This window comes from Marmota marmota, unplaced genomic scaffold (genome assembly GCF_001458135.2).
Source record: "Marmota marmota marmota unplaced genomic scaffold, marMar, whole genome shotgun sequence".
In the NCBI taxonomy this organism is placed as follows: Eukaryota; Metazoa; Chordata; class Mammalia; order Rodentia; family Sciuridae; genus Marmota; species Marmota marmota.
The window spans coordinates 11,480,690-11,498,176 of record NW_025999977.1 but is presented as its reverse complement, the minus strand read 5'-3'; the positions used below and the strand labels follow the sequence as shown (position 1 = coordinate 11,498,176).

Genomic DNA, 17,487 nt, shown 5'->3' with positions numbered 1-17,487 from the left:
AGATTTTTTTTTCTTTCTTGCTACCAGTCACACAGCTCCAAGATCAGAAGAAATACATAGTCTTTGAAGCTGCTCAAATGTTTTAGTTAAAAGGACAGCAGTTGTTTTCAAAGATCCAAGAGTATCTTTATCAGAATTAAATTTTTCCTTATTGATTTTTTCCCCTTAACATAACAAAAACATAACATGAGAAGGTTACGATTTATTATTAAAATTTTTTTCCGCCTTTAAATCATTCTTCAGTAGCCAATGTTCACTTTTAAATGTAAAAGAATAATTTTTTTCTTTTGTTTAAGTCTTAAGGTGGGATGGAATAGGAGAGAGAAACTCCTGAGATTTCAATTTTAACATTGGTTAATGCACTGTTTTAACTGTGACCTCAAAGGATTTGGGGTAGAGGAGTTAAAATGGGCAGTAAATGGTTCATTATGGGCTTGCCTTTAAATGTAAATAAATCATGAAATCGTGGTATATCTGCAATTGGTGAAGGAAAGTGCTTCAGGTTCTGTTTTATGGTTTTGGGGGGTTTGTGTTCTTTTGCCCAAAGAGAAACTATATTTGAAACATAAAAGATCAGACTTGCCACGTAGTACATTGTGCTCCAACTAAACTAAGAATCCAAGATTCATCTTATTTCCCTAAAAATTAACAAATGTGACTCTCCTCAAAGCTTTTCTTTTTAATGCATTATTACATATCAAGAAAATGAACAAATGATGAATATACATTTAAATGCCCTGATGCTTGGCAGGACCCTTCCTGGTGTTTTTTAGAAAGTTCAAAAAAAGAAAATAGAAGGGGTTGGGGGTTTGTTCCTTCTGAAATCACCTTTGCAGGTTTCATAATAATCCCATTCTTTATGTTAATAGGAGTTTTTAATCAATGGATTTACCTCTATCTAAAACTGAGATCAAATTGTGGGTGTAATTGTTCAGCGCCAGTGCTAACAACAGTGAGGATACAAACAAAAACTCATTGTGAGTGACCAAAGGTCCCCAGGTATCCCCTTCATCAACATACCTGCTCCAGGTTCCCACTGGGAATTGCATGGCGGAGAGTGATTCGGTTCTGAATAACACTCTGCCAACCCTATCTGGAAAAGGGTGTGGGAGGCGCCTTCTCGCCTCTTTTACAGGAAGTTTAAACCCGATCATCTCACCTTTAGGTGGATATAATTTGTTGTTTAGCACTCTTAAGAACTTGATATTTTATCTATATAAAGAGATCCAAAAGAAAAAAGGAGGGAGCAGAGGGAGCGAACCGAGGCCCAGCCTACCTCATGTGCACACGTCAGTAGCACACAGCTTTGCCTTAAGGAGCAACCTGCTCAAGTCCACCTCCCAGCAGCATTGCATCAGATCTGCTCAGATCAGTCTCTAGGGCAAACCAAGAGACTGAGCCACTTCAGTTCCCTGTCTGCAAACTTCTAATTTGCCAGTTCTTGGCACCTTATTTTTCCAAGTGTTTTGTTTCAGGAGACGTGTGTATTTTTCTTTATACGTTTTGTGGATTTACCACAACTGGTTCTGACAGCTGTTGATTCTGTTAAATGAACACATTATCAAAATCCTGTTTAAAACCTCAAGCAACATCGGACTCAAAAATAAAATGGTAAAACATTTTAATGGAGTTCCAATTGAGAGTTGGTTAAAAAAAAAAAAGTACAAATGAAGGTGAAGTCCTTTAAGTCAGCACTAGATTTAAACTGTGTGTGTGTGTGTGTGTTTAATAGGAAAGAGGGGTGTTGCAAATCACCACGAATATTTACACTGTAATCCCTTTGTTCAAATCACATACTTTTAACAGGAAAAGCTGGAACTGTGGCTATTTAAAATTTTAAATATTCAAACGCCTGTAATTAACCATATGAAACAAATTATGTCCCATTTCTCCATACCAGCACATGCAAAAAAAATTCTGGTGGTAGATGGGAAGGTGGCAGAGTTGGGGAGACAACTCCAAGAGGAGGACAGGATGATGTTTTCATTTTGCTATAGATCAAAGGAGAACAAGATGGAAACTGTGGCATAGCGAGCATTCTTCCATTGCTGTCTTTCACACTGGGCTATCTAAGTTTATACAATTCCCCAGACTAGCTGCATATTAAGCTTGCTGTGTACAGCTTTATTATGGCGCGGTGGTGGAAGAAGCATTAATATTCCGGCTCCGCATCTGACAGGGCATTTACATGTGCCCATCTGAGCGGCACCTGAGAGCTCCTCCAAGGTGCAGTAACTGTGCGCCTATTGTAAAGGCAAATGAAGCTCACCTATTCCCTGCTGGGATCAGAAGTGACCTCACCACCCCCCATGCCTCAAATCCTTCCCTTGCCAACCTAACTCAATGCCATCGCAGAATGACGAATGAGCTCAGAAATAGACCCCAAGTTACTAACCCTGCTAAGAACAGCAAAAGCCTTTGCTGAAATGTTTTAAAAATGCATAGGGAGTGCAGCTGGCCAGTAAAAAGCAGGGAGACAAATTCCAGTGAACCCAATTTGGAATACGTTACATTCTAAAACTGATTAGAAATACAGCCCGATGTTTACTGGCTTCAAATTGAGTTTGGCATCAAGCATACTGGCTTTAATAATGCTGGCCTTTTTTTATTATTATTATTTTAAATCTGCCTTTGGTCTCTAGGAGCACATGTGGAGAGCTGAAGAATTCTTATTCGTCAGGTTACATTTCCTGGAAATTAAGTTTGTGACAGAAAATGACTCCAGTAGCAATAATATGGTTCGTGCTCAAATTAATTAGGTCATTGTTGTAAAAACTACATGGCAAATTACAAAGGTAAATTTACTGATATTGGCCAGTGCTCTATACCCTGGCAGTAAAGGGCAGAAATAGTTTAAGGGTGCTTATCTACCTGAGCAGGAAAAAAGACAGAGGAGAAAAGGATTCGATGGTCAATTTTCTAGTCATATTACAAATAAAAATACTAGTCATTCTCCTTTAAATTATATACTCTGGACATATTTTATGAACTTTATTAATGTCCTCCAAATTGACACATAAAATAAAAACCTGCTTGATTTAATATTAAAAGTGGGCCCTCAGTTAAAATCTTTTTTTTTTTAAATCCTTGAAATAACAACACTGCTGACATAGCCATGACCCAAATGAAATCTGAACAAGCAGAAAGGTACTAAAGATCCTTGGTGATTAAATCTCATGCTAAAAAAGTGGCAAGGTGCCAGGCTGGGTCCAGCTTGATGCTAAGTGCTTTTTATTGCACAAAGCTGGTACTACTGTATGTAAAAACAGACTTGGGCTTGGGGTAAATCTTGTCAAATGATTTCTTTGTGCAATAAAGGGTGTGAACAGACCAACCAAAGTGGATTAAATTAACATCAAGTGACGCAATCTCAGTGCATCTCCCTAGCTGGGCTTTCTACTTTCTTTTAAATTTAATATTTTCCCCCAAAGGAAAGACAAACTTTCTCCCTTGCTCACTGACTGGTGTGCAAAGCCAACATTCATCTCTTCTCCTTTATTAAACGCCTTCATTAAGAAATCATGAAAATCTGAAAAATGTTGCCCCAGGATTCACATGTTTGTTAGGTACCCCCATTTAGCCCTCCCACATTTACCAAACTACATGGAGACTGCAGTGTGAAATTAATGATTTTCCAGGAATCTAAAATGTGCCATTAATATGCATCCAACTCGCCTCTTCCCTGAGCTGAAGGTGCCTATCCTGACCCTGCCTACATGTTTCTACACCCAGTTACATTTTTCAGCCCATGGGCAGCTCCACAATTAAATTCCACATTCACTGGGAGAAAGGTGTGCAAAACATATTTCAGATCCTTTAAAGGAAAAGGCACAACCTGCAACACAACAAGGGAAGGGGTGATTTGAGAAATTACAGCACTGTTTTTTTTTTTTAAGCTTTCATAGAATAAACACAGAGAATGGGAGGGAAACTTTGTCCCCCTCTGCTCCTGTTCTTGAAGTGAATACATATTTGTGTTTCCAATAAAAGGCCATTTTTACATTAACTGTCTGTAACAGCAGGAGACAGAAAAACTAACACAATCTCCACATCACACACAGGATGATCTTCATATCACGTGGACCTATTCTCAAAACTATTATTTATAAAAGACAACTCAGAAAATGCACAATGCATCTTTTCTGTGCCACCAAAAGGGCACTGTCTGAAGAACTTTGGGATCTTTGGGATCTTACACATTTTAGATATATATATTTTTTTCTTTTTGGCTTTCCAAAGTAAATTTAGCAGCCATGCGGGCCACCGTGTTTAATTAAGCTTTCAAAAGTCCTCTGACAATGCCAACAATTGTAGGACACTTCTGCGGCTCAATCATGCAATCACTGTGACAGTTCTATTTACAATTTGTCTTAGAAAGAGTTTCTCTGACATTGTACTTTGACAAAACATCCAAGCTGCCAGTTCACAACCTTTCTCTGTCTTATTTACAAATACAGCTTGTATATAGGACTCCCAGTTTCATGAACATGAGTCTTTGGGTAGGGGATTCACAAACAGAGCTCCCTATGGAAATATCCTAGGTATTTATTAGAAAACAATATTCTCAACTCTCTGGATTCTGAAGGTAAATAAAATGTTTGCCAGTATATTGGTTGATTTTTTTTTTTAAGTGCTGATGTTTTGGTTTTTTTGTTTGTTTGTTTGTTTGTTTGTTTGTTTTAGCTGCTAGGCTTGAAAATTCACTTCGGAGGTCAGTAGTTTTTATTCAGAATCACACAAATGAAGAGAAATGAAAAATAAGTAGTTATAATAGGATACTATAATTTATACTCTCATTTACAATTATACCATAAAGTATACAAATACATCCTCCAGTTCGAGTTAGGAAAGAATTAAAATGGGTACAAAAAGAAAAGGCAAGTTGATTTTCTAAATTCTGAAAAGCACAAATACGTTATACTTGATTTACCTGTAAGCAACATGCTAATGTTTTTCCATTTAAAATTAGTATAACCCCCTTCATGAGAGTTTCTGTCTTACATATCATTATCTAGATATCAGCTATACTGTCTAGGCAAATATTTCCAATATCCTGATATGTTTATGTTCAATATTTTAAGGAGAAAACAATGTTACATATCAATAACACCAGACTTGACTGCACTTTATGGGATTTATTATATTTTCCCCATTTCCCTTAAATACTAACTTCTATGACAGTCGAACCCTAATTTAAAGATTCCTATGTGCAATAAGTCAAAACTCCAAATCTGACACTGTGGATTAATATTTTTGGCCTTCTCTGTAAGAAAACAGCAGTTTCACATCCACTAATCTTCGATGAATATTTCCCCCATTATAAAATAAGAGACTCAAAAACAACAAAATCCATATTGAAAGCTCTGACTGACAGTTAAAGCTGCTTGTATCTGATGGTGAGTACTTCCACACACATATTGACAGACTGGGCCCACACAATATAAGGTATATTTCCAGTTCAATTAATACTATTTCAGTGGTCTCTGTAGATCACAATCACACAATATGCCACATATCTGAATAAAATGGAAAAAGCAACCCTGACCTGGGCACAGGTAACACCTGCACATGGATGGAGTGTGGGAGCACATACCATCTATTCACCAGGTAAAAAGCATCTTCCAAAAACCACTCAGCTTTGGGAAGCCTGAGCACAGTCAAAATGCACACTATTTTACAGAGCTTATGAACTCTACCTTATTCTCCTATTTGAAAGCCCCAAATTCTAAGCTTTATTTATCTGACGAAGATCTGTCACGGTTTTATTCCTGCTTCCTTTCTACAAAATGGCACAGAGCACACTATGAACTCAAATCCAACTTACATCAGTTTAATAAAGCCTTTCCTACACAGCGTGCTTAAATGACTACCTTTTATGTAGTTGCCAAACATATTCTTCCAGAGATTCATCAATATATCTCTTTCCTAATACAGACATTGCTTCTCCTTTCTTTTTGTGACACACAATTCAAATATCTACTGAATGATTACTGTTATTGTTTCCTTCCTCATCATAAGAAGGAGGAGGAGGAGAAAAGCAGACTTAGAATTGTGGAGATGTGCATTAGAGAAATGGGCTGGGAGTAACACAGCCGTCTTTCCAGAACTTCACTTCAGGGGCACCTGGGGGCCAGAGCATCATAATTTATGTGCATTGGTAGAATGTTAATTTCACCATAGGAAACTCTTAATTCATTACTGTGAATTATGATAAGTCATGATTCTAGTTACTGACATCTCACTTTGAGATGTGACCATGCTATTTATGTTCAGCCAATTCCAGGGTGGGAACAGGTGATTAAACACAATGAAAGGAATCACGACTTTGTAATTATTCCTGTTTGCAAGGTTTACCTCACCTGGGTCCAAGCACTTGTGCACCCATTGACTATCTTAGATAGCTTTCCATCTCAGTGCAACTATGTCAGATTAGCCTCATAAAGTATATCTTGAATTTGCTTTATTTGTTGTTGGCGGAAGGGACTTCTCTAGGCTCTGCTATTAAACCAGTTCCAAAAAAAAAAAAAAAGGGAACTGAACCATTATGACAACCAGAGAATTAAAGCCAATTTCTTTCCCCATGTAGATTCACAACTGTAAGAGTAAAAAGCCTTAACTATTTATAAGGCCTTCCCCAGCCTCAGAATCCTCCTCTAAATACAGAGGTCCAGAATTTCAAGCTGGTTAATCTGAGACTGAATAACTATCTGGAACCTCAGTAAGAAGTGTGGTTTTAATTCTTGCCTGACAGACACTGTGTTTTGTCTTTTAAACGAGCAGCTCGATATGTAAATACGGTGTTACATCACGCAAGCGTTACTCCATATTTGGTGATTTAGCAAGGCTTTGGATCTCCAAAGACGACAAATCCCCTTCCGCCTGCTCTTGCTTCATTAATCATGCCTTACACTTCTGTTCATTTTCCTTCCAGTCACAAGACAGCACATGGAAATGGTCATTGCCATATCCTACTGTGGGGTGGGGGGAGATGAAAACCTTAACCTATGTGTCACATAAGCTAAATGTGGTATATTTAAGAAAAACACTTCACAAATGCAGCTTTTCTGGTAGCAGACTTCTCATTTCACTAAAGGAAAAGTATCTGAGTGTTACTACAGAAAACATTTTTTAAGAAAGAAAGAAGATGCCATGTTTGATTTTAATGATCAAATTGGGGGGTGGGGATTATATGACATTTACTCCTCTCTAGGCACTGACCTATTATGGTTTAACTCTGTGGTCAAACTATGTCAGAGAGACAAATTTCAGGGAATCCATTGATTGATTATATGCACTACCTTTCCTAAAACCGAACAAATCTTCTGCTTGGGGTGGGGGGGGTGTGGAAGAAAGTGATCCATTCATTGACAGGCGTGGTGTTTCTCTCACCACTTGCTTTGTCTAATGTGCTAAATCAAAAAGTATCTTAAGGGTCACCATATAGTGTTGCTGTTTATCACTCAGAGTAAGGAATTTAAGTCCCTCTCTTAGCCTTTAATTACTTTCCCCTTGAGCTGCTAAGAAACCCACACATCTAGCTACCTCCCTGGTAAAATTAACCGAAGGAGAGAGAGCTGTTGAATATGTATATGTATTTTTTCCAAGAAAAATTTTACATTGTGTTATAGCAGAAACAGTGGAGTCTGGACTGGACATTTGTAAGGGTGACATGTGGTTGTGTAAACCACAAACAAAATCAAGATACATCTGTCAAAACCACATCAGAGACAAGAGAGAGCACAGAGAAGCATTTATCATTGAGCTTAGGAGGCAGGCTGCAGGGAGCAGCCGTTCCTGTCAAACCAACCTTTTGAAATTTCCAACATGCCCTTAAACTTTTCGAGTAAGCATGTCTGTGCGCTTCAGCAACTGCCCTCTCTACTCTGGCCTGGCCAGTCGAAAATGGCATCTTAAAGTCAAGGTCACGGTGTCATCCCACCACGGGGCTGTGTTTAATTACAGCCCCATACGGGCTGACAGCCAATATGGATCCAAGGCTAGCCCTGGAGCTCAGTTAACTCTTTCCATCCTCTCCAAGCCACCCTGACAGCCCACCCCACTTCAGGGAAGCCTTGAGAACTGACTGCACTGCTAGGGAGGCCCAACCAGGTATCCTGAGTCAGGCAGGTCATTGGCTGAACCACAAATGTCTATGTGGCCGCTTTGCCTCTGACAAGTCACCAAGGCCAGAAATGGATGTTGAAAGCTGGGCTGGGTGTAGTTAAGGTTCAACACTTTAAAATGAGAAGAAGGCAGTCATTGAGAAGGAAAGAAATTCAGAGTCAGCAGATCCAGAGAGAGGGTGTCAGGTGTGTGTACCTATTCCACCTACATCTGACTCCATGAGGTGGAAAATATTTATTTTCTGTGTTCTGGACATATGCAATAGGAATGATTATTTTAACGTTACAGGGCTGTCATGGACAGTCACATGAGATATACAGAAAGCACTTCACCACTCCTTACTGCCTGGCTACAGCGCCTCTGAAAATGAAAAGAAAACATGCAAACAGCTTTTCTCCTTGCTTCTCATTTACCTGCTATGTGTTCCTGTTTGGGGCAAATTCCTCTAGATGACGTTGATAAACAATCGTCATCCTCTGGCGTGACCTGGATGCCAACCTCCACAGGATTGGATGCTTTTTTCATCTCGATTGGTGAAGGGGAAGGTGGCTTATCCACAGCTTTTTCTAAGCAGAGGCTGCCATTGCATTGTTTCCGTTTGTGCTCGATAAAAATAAGAATGTCCCCCAATGGGAAGTTCATCTGGCACTGCCCACAGGTGAGGAGGTCATGGTCCCCTTCCGGAGCTCCCAACGGGCCGTGGTCTGGTTCATCATCTGTAAGAATGGCTTCAAGAGGTTCGGCTGTGGTTGGAAAAACAAAAGCACAATTATTAAAGTGCCAGAGGGGAGAGAAAAGGGGGAAAATACATTCTCAACCCCATCCCACCCTTCCACCTCACATTAAGTGTTTCTAAATTTCTCTATGTAACAGAAAAATTTGAGCATGCAAAATGTATAACGATGTGGAGGTTATCAACAAGAAAGTGCACTTATCAATGAAGCAAATCATCATGTATTCAAAAAAACCTGTCTGACTTGTGTAACTCCAAAGGAAACACACACACACACACACACACACACACTTCAAATAGGTCTGGTTTATAAGTTTTGGAAGAATGTGACTTAAACAAATAGTTAACACAAGGAGCATAAAGAATGCTTAAATAATAACTACCAAGAAAAACTGGTAAAAACATGGATTGAAACCAAATTTGTTTCTTTTTATCCTGTACACCAAGTTGTTTATTATGCCAAAGAAAAAGAGAGGTGAATAAACACATATACTCTTTGTGTGTGAATGTATATACACTTAAGTATACAGACACAGTTTCATGAATAAGAAAGCTACTATAGCACAATGTGCCACATTTACACTGCTGTAACAAAAAAAAAAACTACTGGATTCACCTGTGAAACGGATCTAAGTAATAATCATAAAGCAGCATAATTCACTCTGCCAAAAATCTTTCTGATCCTACTCTCAGCAGTGCCACAAAATCAAAGAAATACCAAATTCACTGGCAATTCTTCTCAGACACATTAGCTAAATGGGATACTTTGAGTACTTAAGAAAATAAGCCAATTAGTCATTTTTTCATTCTGAAGAAAGGAAAGCCTAAAATATTCTAAACATGTTTGCACTTGGTGGCATCCATGACATAAAAATCAGAATGGTCAAGCAAACGCCACATTTCAGAAAAGGGCTGAGAAGTCCTTTCTTTAGACTTGAAATACTTCGCCTAATGTTGTCAAAGTTGACTAATTTTCTGAATGAGCTCCAAAACGCTTCATTATGGGACTATTTCTGCACACATAATCACCAGCGGATGGTATAACAAGGTAGACATGTCTTTCTGTCCTGTTTTTCTTTCTTTCTTTCTTTCTTTCCCACTTTATACCAAAATACTCCAGCATCTATTTGAACCGCTTCTATCATTTTTTTTTAACCTTCCAGAGGGGAAAGGAGATCTGGGAAGTCTCTGCTTGTGAAACATTATGCTTGCTCTATCCCCCACAAAAATCATAAAATACAAAACACCACCAGGATGTTGCCAGTTAAAAAAAAAAAGTGAAGCAGAAAATGTACAAGTCTTAAACAGTTAATCAGTCTGACCTTCTTTAGCAAGCTGCCAATTTCACATTTAATGAACTTAAAGCCACAGAGAATCAAAAAATAGATTTTAATTTGAGTGTAGAATATTGGAACAGATTTTGATAAAGTGCAAAAATCCAGTGAACTCAGGTTAAATTTATTTCAACCCTACCCAGGCTGAATATTGAGGGGGAAGATCTGGAGTAACTCCCAGATGTGCTGGGTGAAATAATATTGAGAGAGCCCTGCCTAGCTGCACCTGTGCTCAAGTAGGACATGTCATAATTTCTAGCCTCTGGTACACCTCCTAATTTAACATAAGGTCACCACAGGAATATGAAGGTTATCTCCCTACTAATAAAGACAGCAAAGTAAGCACTTAAATGTTTCTTTGCCCAACATTCTGGCCAAAAGGTAAATTCAAAATGCACATGCATAAAAGGAGAGGAATGGAAGTGCTTTTGCTTTGTGTCTTTCTGTCATTTTTCTCCTACATTTTGCTTTCATTTTGACCAAGTGAAGAATGGAATAGGGAAATCATCTCCAAGATCCCTGCTATTTGAATTAAGTACACACTGACAAATGTTGGCTTTTTGCTGTTGTTGTTATTGTTTAGCATTAACTACAGGTGCTGAGGTTTGCAGACGGAAAGAAGACTCAAGGAAAAAAAATATTTTATTAAAGTTAAAACATTTTTACAAATGCCACCATTAAGAAATGGGTTTGCTTGTTTTTTAATTCCCAAGGCCTGACATGTTCCTGAATGTGAGATTATTATTTAGAAGCAAAAGGAAATATTCTCCTAGGTATCAAATAGTTAAAGGTAATTCGGTACAAAACAGACTTGGTTAAAGTCTTCTAAATGTAGTGACTGAACTGATTTACAATCAAAACCAGGAAATGAAGTGGTAATTCACAGGTTGCTGATTACACCTCCACATTTCACCTAATTAATTTTATAGGAGGCAAAGTTCTTGAAAATAACAAGATGATCAAATGTACAGATATAAAACCTGTAACCTCAACATTTTCTATGCTCTTAACGTAAATTATTGCTAATTAACAAGAATTATATCCTAATGTATGAAATACATTTAACATCGGCTCCTTGAAAAACATTTGGTTAGAAATGTTCAGAGAAAGACTCAAACGTGTTTTTATTATTGCTGCTATATTATTAAAAATCAGACGAAGTGGGGGACAAAGAAAATATGAAAATACAATTCTCTTGTTGCAAGTCTACTGATTTACATTGACATCTTTTCTCAGTGGCAATCAACATTTCCTTTCTGGGCATCAGATAATTTCTCTGTATTTTAATGCAAATTCCTCTTTCCCTAAAAACATTCCTAACCTCAGTCATTTTACCCCCTCCCTCAACTCAACTCCATCCTCCTTCCCCCCACAAAACCATCGTTTCTAAGCTCCGGCCTAACTCTAGCTACAAAGCGGGGAGTCCTCGATTGAAGTGGAAGGGAGTGGGCAAATAATCATAATAATTAGCCGCGAATTCTCTCTACAAGGGAAGGAAGAAATAGAAAATAAAATGCTTCTGCGTTCAGCAAAACGTACTGGAACGTCTCAGTGTCCCGGAGGCTGACTGAGATCTCTTTCCTCTTTTCTGTAGTTGCAAAAGAATAAATTTTTTTTAAAAAATCCTTAGAAAAAATGTCGGGAAGAAGCAAGGGAAATGAGGACTGCCGGGGAGGGGGGAGGGGTAAAGGGAAATGTGTCTTCAAGTTTGCTTTCCAAGTCCTTCCCCTAGAATTTTCCTAACAGGGTAAAGCAAACGGGAGGATGAAATGCAAAGGAGGAAAAGCAAAGAAACAAAAGCGAAGCCAGAGGCTGCAGGCCCCAGGCCGGGGGCCCAGCATGGGGTGGGCAGTGCAGAAAGTGAAGTTGGGCCGCCCGGACTCTGAGGCACAAAGCGATCAGCCTCCAGGCTACAGGATCTGGCCGCGCTAGCTGCGAACACGTGCAGCAGCGGCCTTGGGACCCGGACCCAGGGCCCAGCGGCGGCGGGCAGCCAGGGGCCTCCACTGCAGCCTGACGCCCACAGCCGGGCCGCGGGGTGATGGTTCCCTAGGCCCGCCAGTTGGTGAAAAGGAAGTGAGGTTTGGAAAATTCGGCTGGTTAACCTGGTGCAGTCTTGGTTTCATCTCTCTCTCGCGCTCTCTCNTGTATAAGAGACCACACACACACACACACACCCCCAAGAGCTGGTCCTGAAATTCATTCTCCCACACGCTAACACTTTTTACTTTACAGGATCTGTGCAAATGCTTTTTCCCCTCGCAAGTCTATGCACCCGGTGTGCGTCAGGCGGCGGCCACGGTTATTCATTATTAATGACGCTGCTTGCCCGCATCATTATGATGGTAACTATTACTATTGTTGTGATTTCGGGCTCCGAGGCGAGAGCTGCGGGAGGCGGGGAGGGGGAGCATTGGGCTGCAGAGCTGCCCGGCATGCCTGCCTTAGCCGCCGAGACCTGTGCTTTGCGTGGGGAAGAGGGGTTGAGAGAGTGAACCTGGAGATCAAATGCAAACTTGCTATATATTCCTCCCTTCGGCGGTGCCCTGAAGCCTGAGAGCGCGCACTACCCTTTTCTTGGTACCAAAAATGCCTGGCCCGAAAGAAAGCGAAAACTGCACCCCGCTCCGCGCCCGATACACTGGTCTCCTCTGCTCGCGCACAGGGGTGGCGGCCGCGCGCCCGGTCGCCTCTTCCCGGCCCTGGCCAGAAGCATTTTTAAAGTCAAAATGAAGAACAAAGACACAAGGGGTGATGGGGGTGGGGGGAAGAAAGGGAATTCTGCCCAACCGTTCGTTACCCCCACCCCCACCCTCGCAAAGCTCGTCCCTCCCCGGCCAAGGAACGCCGGGCAGGGGGTGGGGGAGGCTCTGGTACAGGTTCAAGTTCGCTGAGCTTTCTTGATCTTGTTCTGCCTCCTAGCGACCGAATGGCTCATTCAGCCCACGTAGCAAAGTGGGGGGGGGCGTTCCTGAGGACCGGGAATGGCTCCCGCCCCCTCTGCGCACCCAAAAATTAGAGAAAGGAACGATCTCCGTACCCCCACAAAATCTGGCCCCCTAACCCAGTGCCCGCACTGGGACTGGCAGGGAGACTAACCCTCCCATTCTGGAGTGTCCCGAAATGGACCCAAGAGGGAGGAGGTACCAGGGAGCAGTTCGGACTGCGCGCCCCAGTCGATCCTTTGAGCCCCCACTGCATCCTTCCGAATGGCCCGGCTTTCCCGAGTCCAGCGAACACTGCCCTTCCTTCCCGCCGGTACCTGGCCGGGTAGTAACTTCACACCGCCGCGCGCCGCGTCTGCTCCGCATCCGGCGCGGCCGGGGGAGTGGGGGCGGGGGAGAGCGCGAGGGAGGGATGCGCGGGGGTGGGGAGAGGGAGGGCCCCACAACGTGCCCGGGCGGGGGAGCTTCCGAAGTGTGTGACAAGTTCCAGGGCCCAGTGAAAAATTCAATTCCCAGTGCTCATCCCCCCCGCCTTTAAAAAAAAATACAGAAGCGAGTATAGGTGGTCCTTTAAACTTGCATCAAAAATTAAAAGAGGAGTCAGGAATGCGGGAGCAGGGTTTGATGAGGGCCTTCTCACGCCTTTCTCTCTATTACTCTCAAACTTTCCTAAGTGCCTACGCCCGCCTTTCCAGGCGCCGCTCAGCTGGAGTTAGCCACCACTACCCCTCACACAGGCTCACGAGGACCCCCGACCAAGCCAGGCCCAAGGTAAAGGACAAGAACCTAAAGGTGGAGCGTGCAGGGTCCTGGGATCCAGTACCCCCAAAATGCATATTAGAACACACTTCTCCCTTATCCCACCCCCTCCGTTAACCTGGTCTGGCCACGGTAGGGTGCTGGAGGCTGGTGGCCGGACAGAGTGGGAGAGGGGCAGGGAAAGCACGTGGTGACCTCCCCGGGGTCCAGAGCAAGAGAAGTCCGAGAGAGTACCCGGGGCTAAGTGGAGCGGGCGCGCAGAACGCGCTTTTACAGTTGCTTTGCAAAATAAAAATGCTTTACAAAACCGAATTTCAACCAGCCGATTTCACAGTCTGGGAGGTCGGGACCGGAGATCAGGGCATTGTGCTGGGGATGGACGGGGACCGCGGGCCGGACTGGCTCCCAGTCGCGGTTTGGCCAGCAGCGGTGCCTGGCGGGTGGGCGGCGGGCGCGGGGTGGGCGATCCCGGGTTAGACTGGGGCGCGGCGAGGTCGCCGAGGCCCGGTCGAGGCCGCCGCCTGCTCCCGGGCTGCCGCGCCGCGCACGGTCCTCTGTCTGTTTGTTGGCAGGAGGCTCCCGCACACGCGGTGCTTGTAAACATTCAGACACGAGATTTTTCCCAATCAAAATCCACTTCCACTTTTTTTGAAAATCTTCCAAAAAATAGTAAGAGGAGGGAGTTCCTCGCTCCCTCTCTGTGCCGCCGGCGCTTTAAGTTTGCAACTGAAGGGGTTTGGGGGAAGGGGGTGATTGTCAATGCCCCCCCTCATTAGAGATTGTGAGATTTTTAAGGGGGGGGGGAGTCAAAGAGGAAAATGGTGAAGAAAAGGGCTGGCAGAGCGTTTGACTTCTGTTTGAGGGCAAGAAATCTTACATTCTCTTGCCTAGTTTAATTTAATTCAAATTTTATTTATTTATTTTGCACGTCTTCTCCTTGCCGCCTCTAAGGGCAGCCGCAACCCGGCGGCCGCGGCCCAGGCTCCCTCCCTCCCTCTCCCGCGTGCCCCTGGCTGCCTCCTCCCCCGGCCCTAGCTCCTGCCTTCGGCGGCGGCGGCGCAGGAGGGCAAGCTCTAGGAGCCGGCACAAAAGGCAGCGGGACAAACACCCACCTCCGGCCGGAACAAAAGGCGGCAGCGCCGGCCGCTTCTCCCGTGCTTCTCGGTCACCAGGCTTTCCCCGCCACTTTAGCCCCTCTCCCGACTCCGCAGACTCAGGAGCGCCGGGGGCCCCTTTCCACAGTCCCACTTTCTCACTATTGTGAGGATGACTTACTTTCCTCCCGCTGCACACTTGACCGTGAGCGCTTTGGTGTCCAAGGGCCGATCTTACCTCTTTTCTCCCCAGGAATTGTTTTTTAGACTTAGAATGCCTCCCCCCCCCCTTCAGTTTTCCTACGCTGAGTGGAAGCAACCTCCTTTCCCTCCAGCTCCCACCCCCAGGTTTGCCTGTGAGTTGCTCTCATCCTTAGCATTGTTCATTATTTTGCAAAATCGGGGGGTGGGGGATCATTGCATTCCTTTTTGAAAAGAGAAATAAAGCGGCGGAAAGGAGAAAAGAGGAGGAGTCAAATTTTTGTAAAATTAAATAAAATTGAAAGGTGCGTGCTATCTCAAAAGTGCACACACGGCTATGATTCAAGAGGTGATGAGGATTTTTTTCCCCTTTAATCTCTTTTACTTCGACTCTGAGGTTTTTCACGTGAAAAATTTAAAAATGCATGCACACACCTCTCTCTCTCCCTCGCTCTTGCTTCTCGTCCTGCGCGCTCTCGTGATTATTAATAATAATTATTACTATTATTGGGTTACTTACGCGAGAATTCCCGTTTGCTTAAGTGCTGGGGTTTGCCTTGCTTGCGGCGAGACATGGTGGGCTGCGGGGCGGGCGGGCGGCGGTGGCGGCGGCGGCGGCGGGCGGACGACGGCTCGGTTCACATCGGGAGAGCCGGGTTAGAAAGAAGGAGACTCCAGAGAAAATATCTTCATCAGTGCCTTTTGACATCCAAAATAAATTAGAAATAATACAAAGATGGCGCAGGGAAGATGAATTGTGGGAGAGCCGTCATGGCTTTTTTTTTTTTAAGCAAAAAAAAAAGAGAGAGAGAGAGAGAGAGAGAGAGAGAGAAGTAGAGATAGAGGAGAGAGAGAGAGAGAGGAGAGAGAGAGAGAGAGAGAAATGAAAAATGGCCCCAANCGGAGGGAAGCCAGGTAGAGTTGCTCCCGGACACCCTCTCGGTGCGCACACCCACTTCCCCTCCCCGCCGCCGCGGCTCTCGCTCCCTGCCTGCTGACGCCCGGGGCCGAAGTGAAAGCCTCGAGCCCGCGGCAGCGCTCAGGAAACTTTGCCCACGGAGAGGATAGGAAAGAAAAATCACCCGAAGTTGAGAGCTGAACCTCCAAGTTACAGCTCCGCAGCGGGCAAGGGGAGGCGGGAGGGAGCGCATGGAGAAGCGGAATCCAGCCCAAGTTTGGAGGGTTGCGGGTCCGGAAGGGTAGCGCCGGGGCCTCCTGGAGCCTGGGCGGCCTCGAGGGAGGGGGTTGGGGAGAAGGAAACGGCGCGGGCCTGGGCCCAAGGGCCGGGAGGGCGCCCCCAAAGCCGAACCAGGGACTGGGATATGAGAGCCCCAACAAGCCTCTGAGTCTAATGCAACTGGATGCACCGAGTTCCCAGCTCTCAAGGGTCGTAGGGAGAGAGACCGAGGGATAAAGACCGAGGAGCCAGAGTCGGGGCGGGTTCCAGCCCAGGGAGGGGAGTGCTGGGGGCCGGGTCGATGGAGGCACTAAGGCTTCCACCTCTCTGAGCAGCCCAGGGCCGGAGGACAAAGCGCGGGCAATCTCAGGAGTCCCAGTCCCTGGGAACGTGCTCCCGGCGCCGCGGGAGGTCCCGGAGCCGGGTCTCTGGGAGGGACACACCCCCTCCCATTCCAGAGTAACTGCAAAAGCGCAGATGGATAAAAAGAAAATGATTCTTAGAGGCGAAGCACAACAGTTCCTGTGCTGTTACCCAGGGAAAGAGAAAATGGGGAAAGGAGAGAGTGACTGGCTCTCAGGAGCCGCGGGAAGGCCACAGTGGCGAGATGACCGCCCCAGGTCAGCGCCTCACTGACTCCCCAGGCGCCCGCAGCCGTGGCGCACAACCCTGAGCCCGCAGCTCCTTCTCGCCTTTCTGCAAGACGTTCCCTGGAAATTAGGGAAGACCTGTTGGAAATAAACCCCTGTCTCTTTAATGCACACACGCACACACACGCGCGCTGCCGCTGTCAAAAAGCGGGCTTCACTCTGGCGTGGGATACTTTCAGTTTTACGTAAAATGTACAGCAACAGCACCCCCTGCGATTGGAAAGTTTATTCAGGAACGTGCCTGCAAAGTCCCCCGGCGTCTCCCGCCTCCCAGCCTCCCAGCCTGCCTGCACCACCCTGCAGCCGCCGCCGCCGCCGCCGCCGCTGCCGAGGAGATCGCGCTCGGATTCAAAATCGGGAAGGGCCGGCGGGCGGGGGGGAGGGCGGTGGAAATGGACTGAAGTCCGAGGGAGGAGCCGAGGGTGCAGCGTAGAGACGGGTGGCCGCGGCCCGAGAGACCCCGAGCTGCA

General features: G+C 44.8%; 1 protein-coding gene across 20 annotated transcripts in view; it reads right to left on the bottom strand.

Annotated features, from left to right (window-relative positions):
• Bcl11a (BAF chromatin remodeling complex subunit BCL11A) overlaps positions 1–16,081 on the bottom strand; it is a 96,724-nt gene extending 80,643 nt beyond the window's left edge. For 6 of the 20 annotated variants that reach the window (XM_048804288.1, XM_015479644.2, XM_015479645.2 and 3 more), the window contains exons 1-2: positions 15,711–16,081; positions 8,538–8,867 (exon numbers count right to left, since the gene is read on the bottom strand). In XM_048804288.1, coding sequence (XP_048660245.1) covers positions 8,538–8,867; positions 15,711–15,765 — 385 coding nt within the window. In that variant the 5' untranslated portion in view covers positions 15,766–16,081. Of the gene's footprint in view, positions 1–8,537; positions 8,868–13,338; positions 13,565–15,007; positions 15,246–15,710 lie in introns of those variants that run through there. The other 14 variants (XM_048804292.1, XM_048804290.1, XM_048804297.1 and 11 more) reach the window with 11 other exon arrangements.
• Between the last annotated feature and the right edge of the window lie 1,406 nt (positions 16,082–17,487).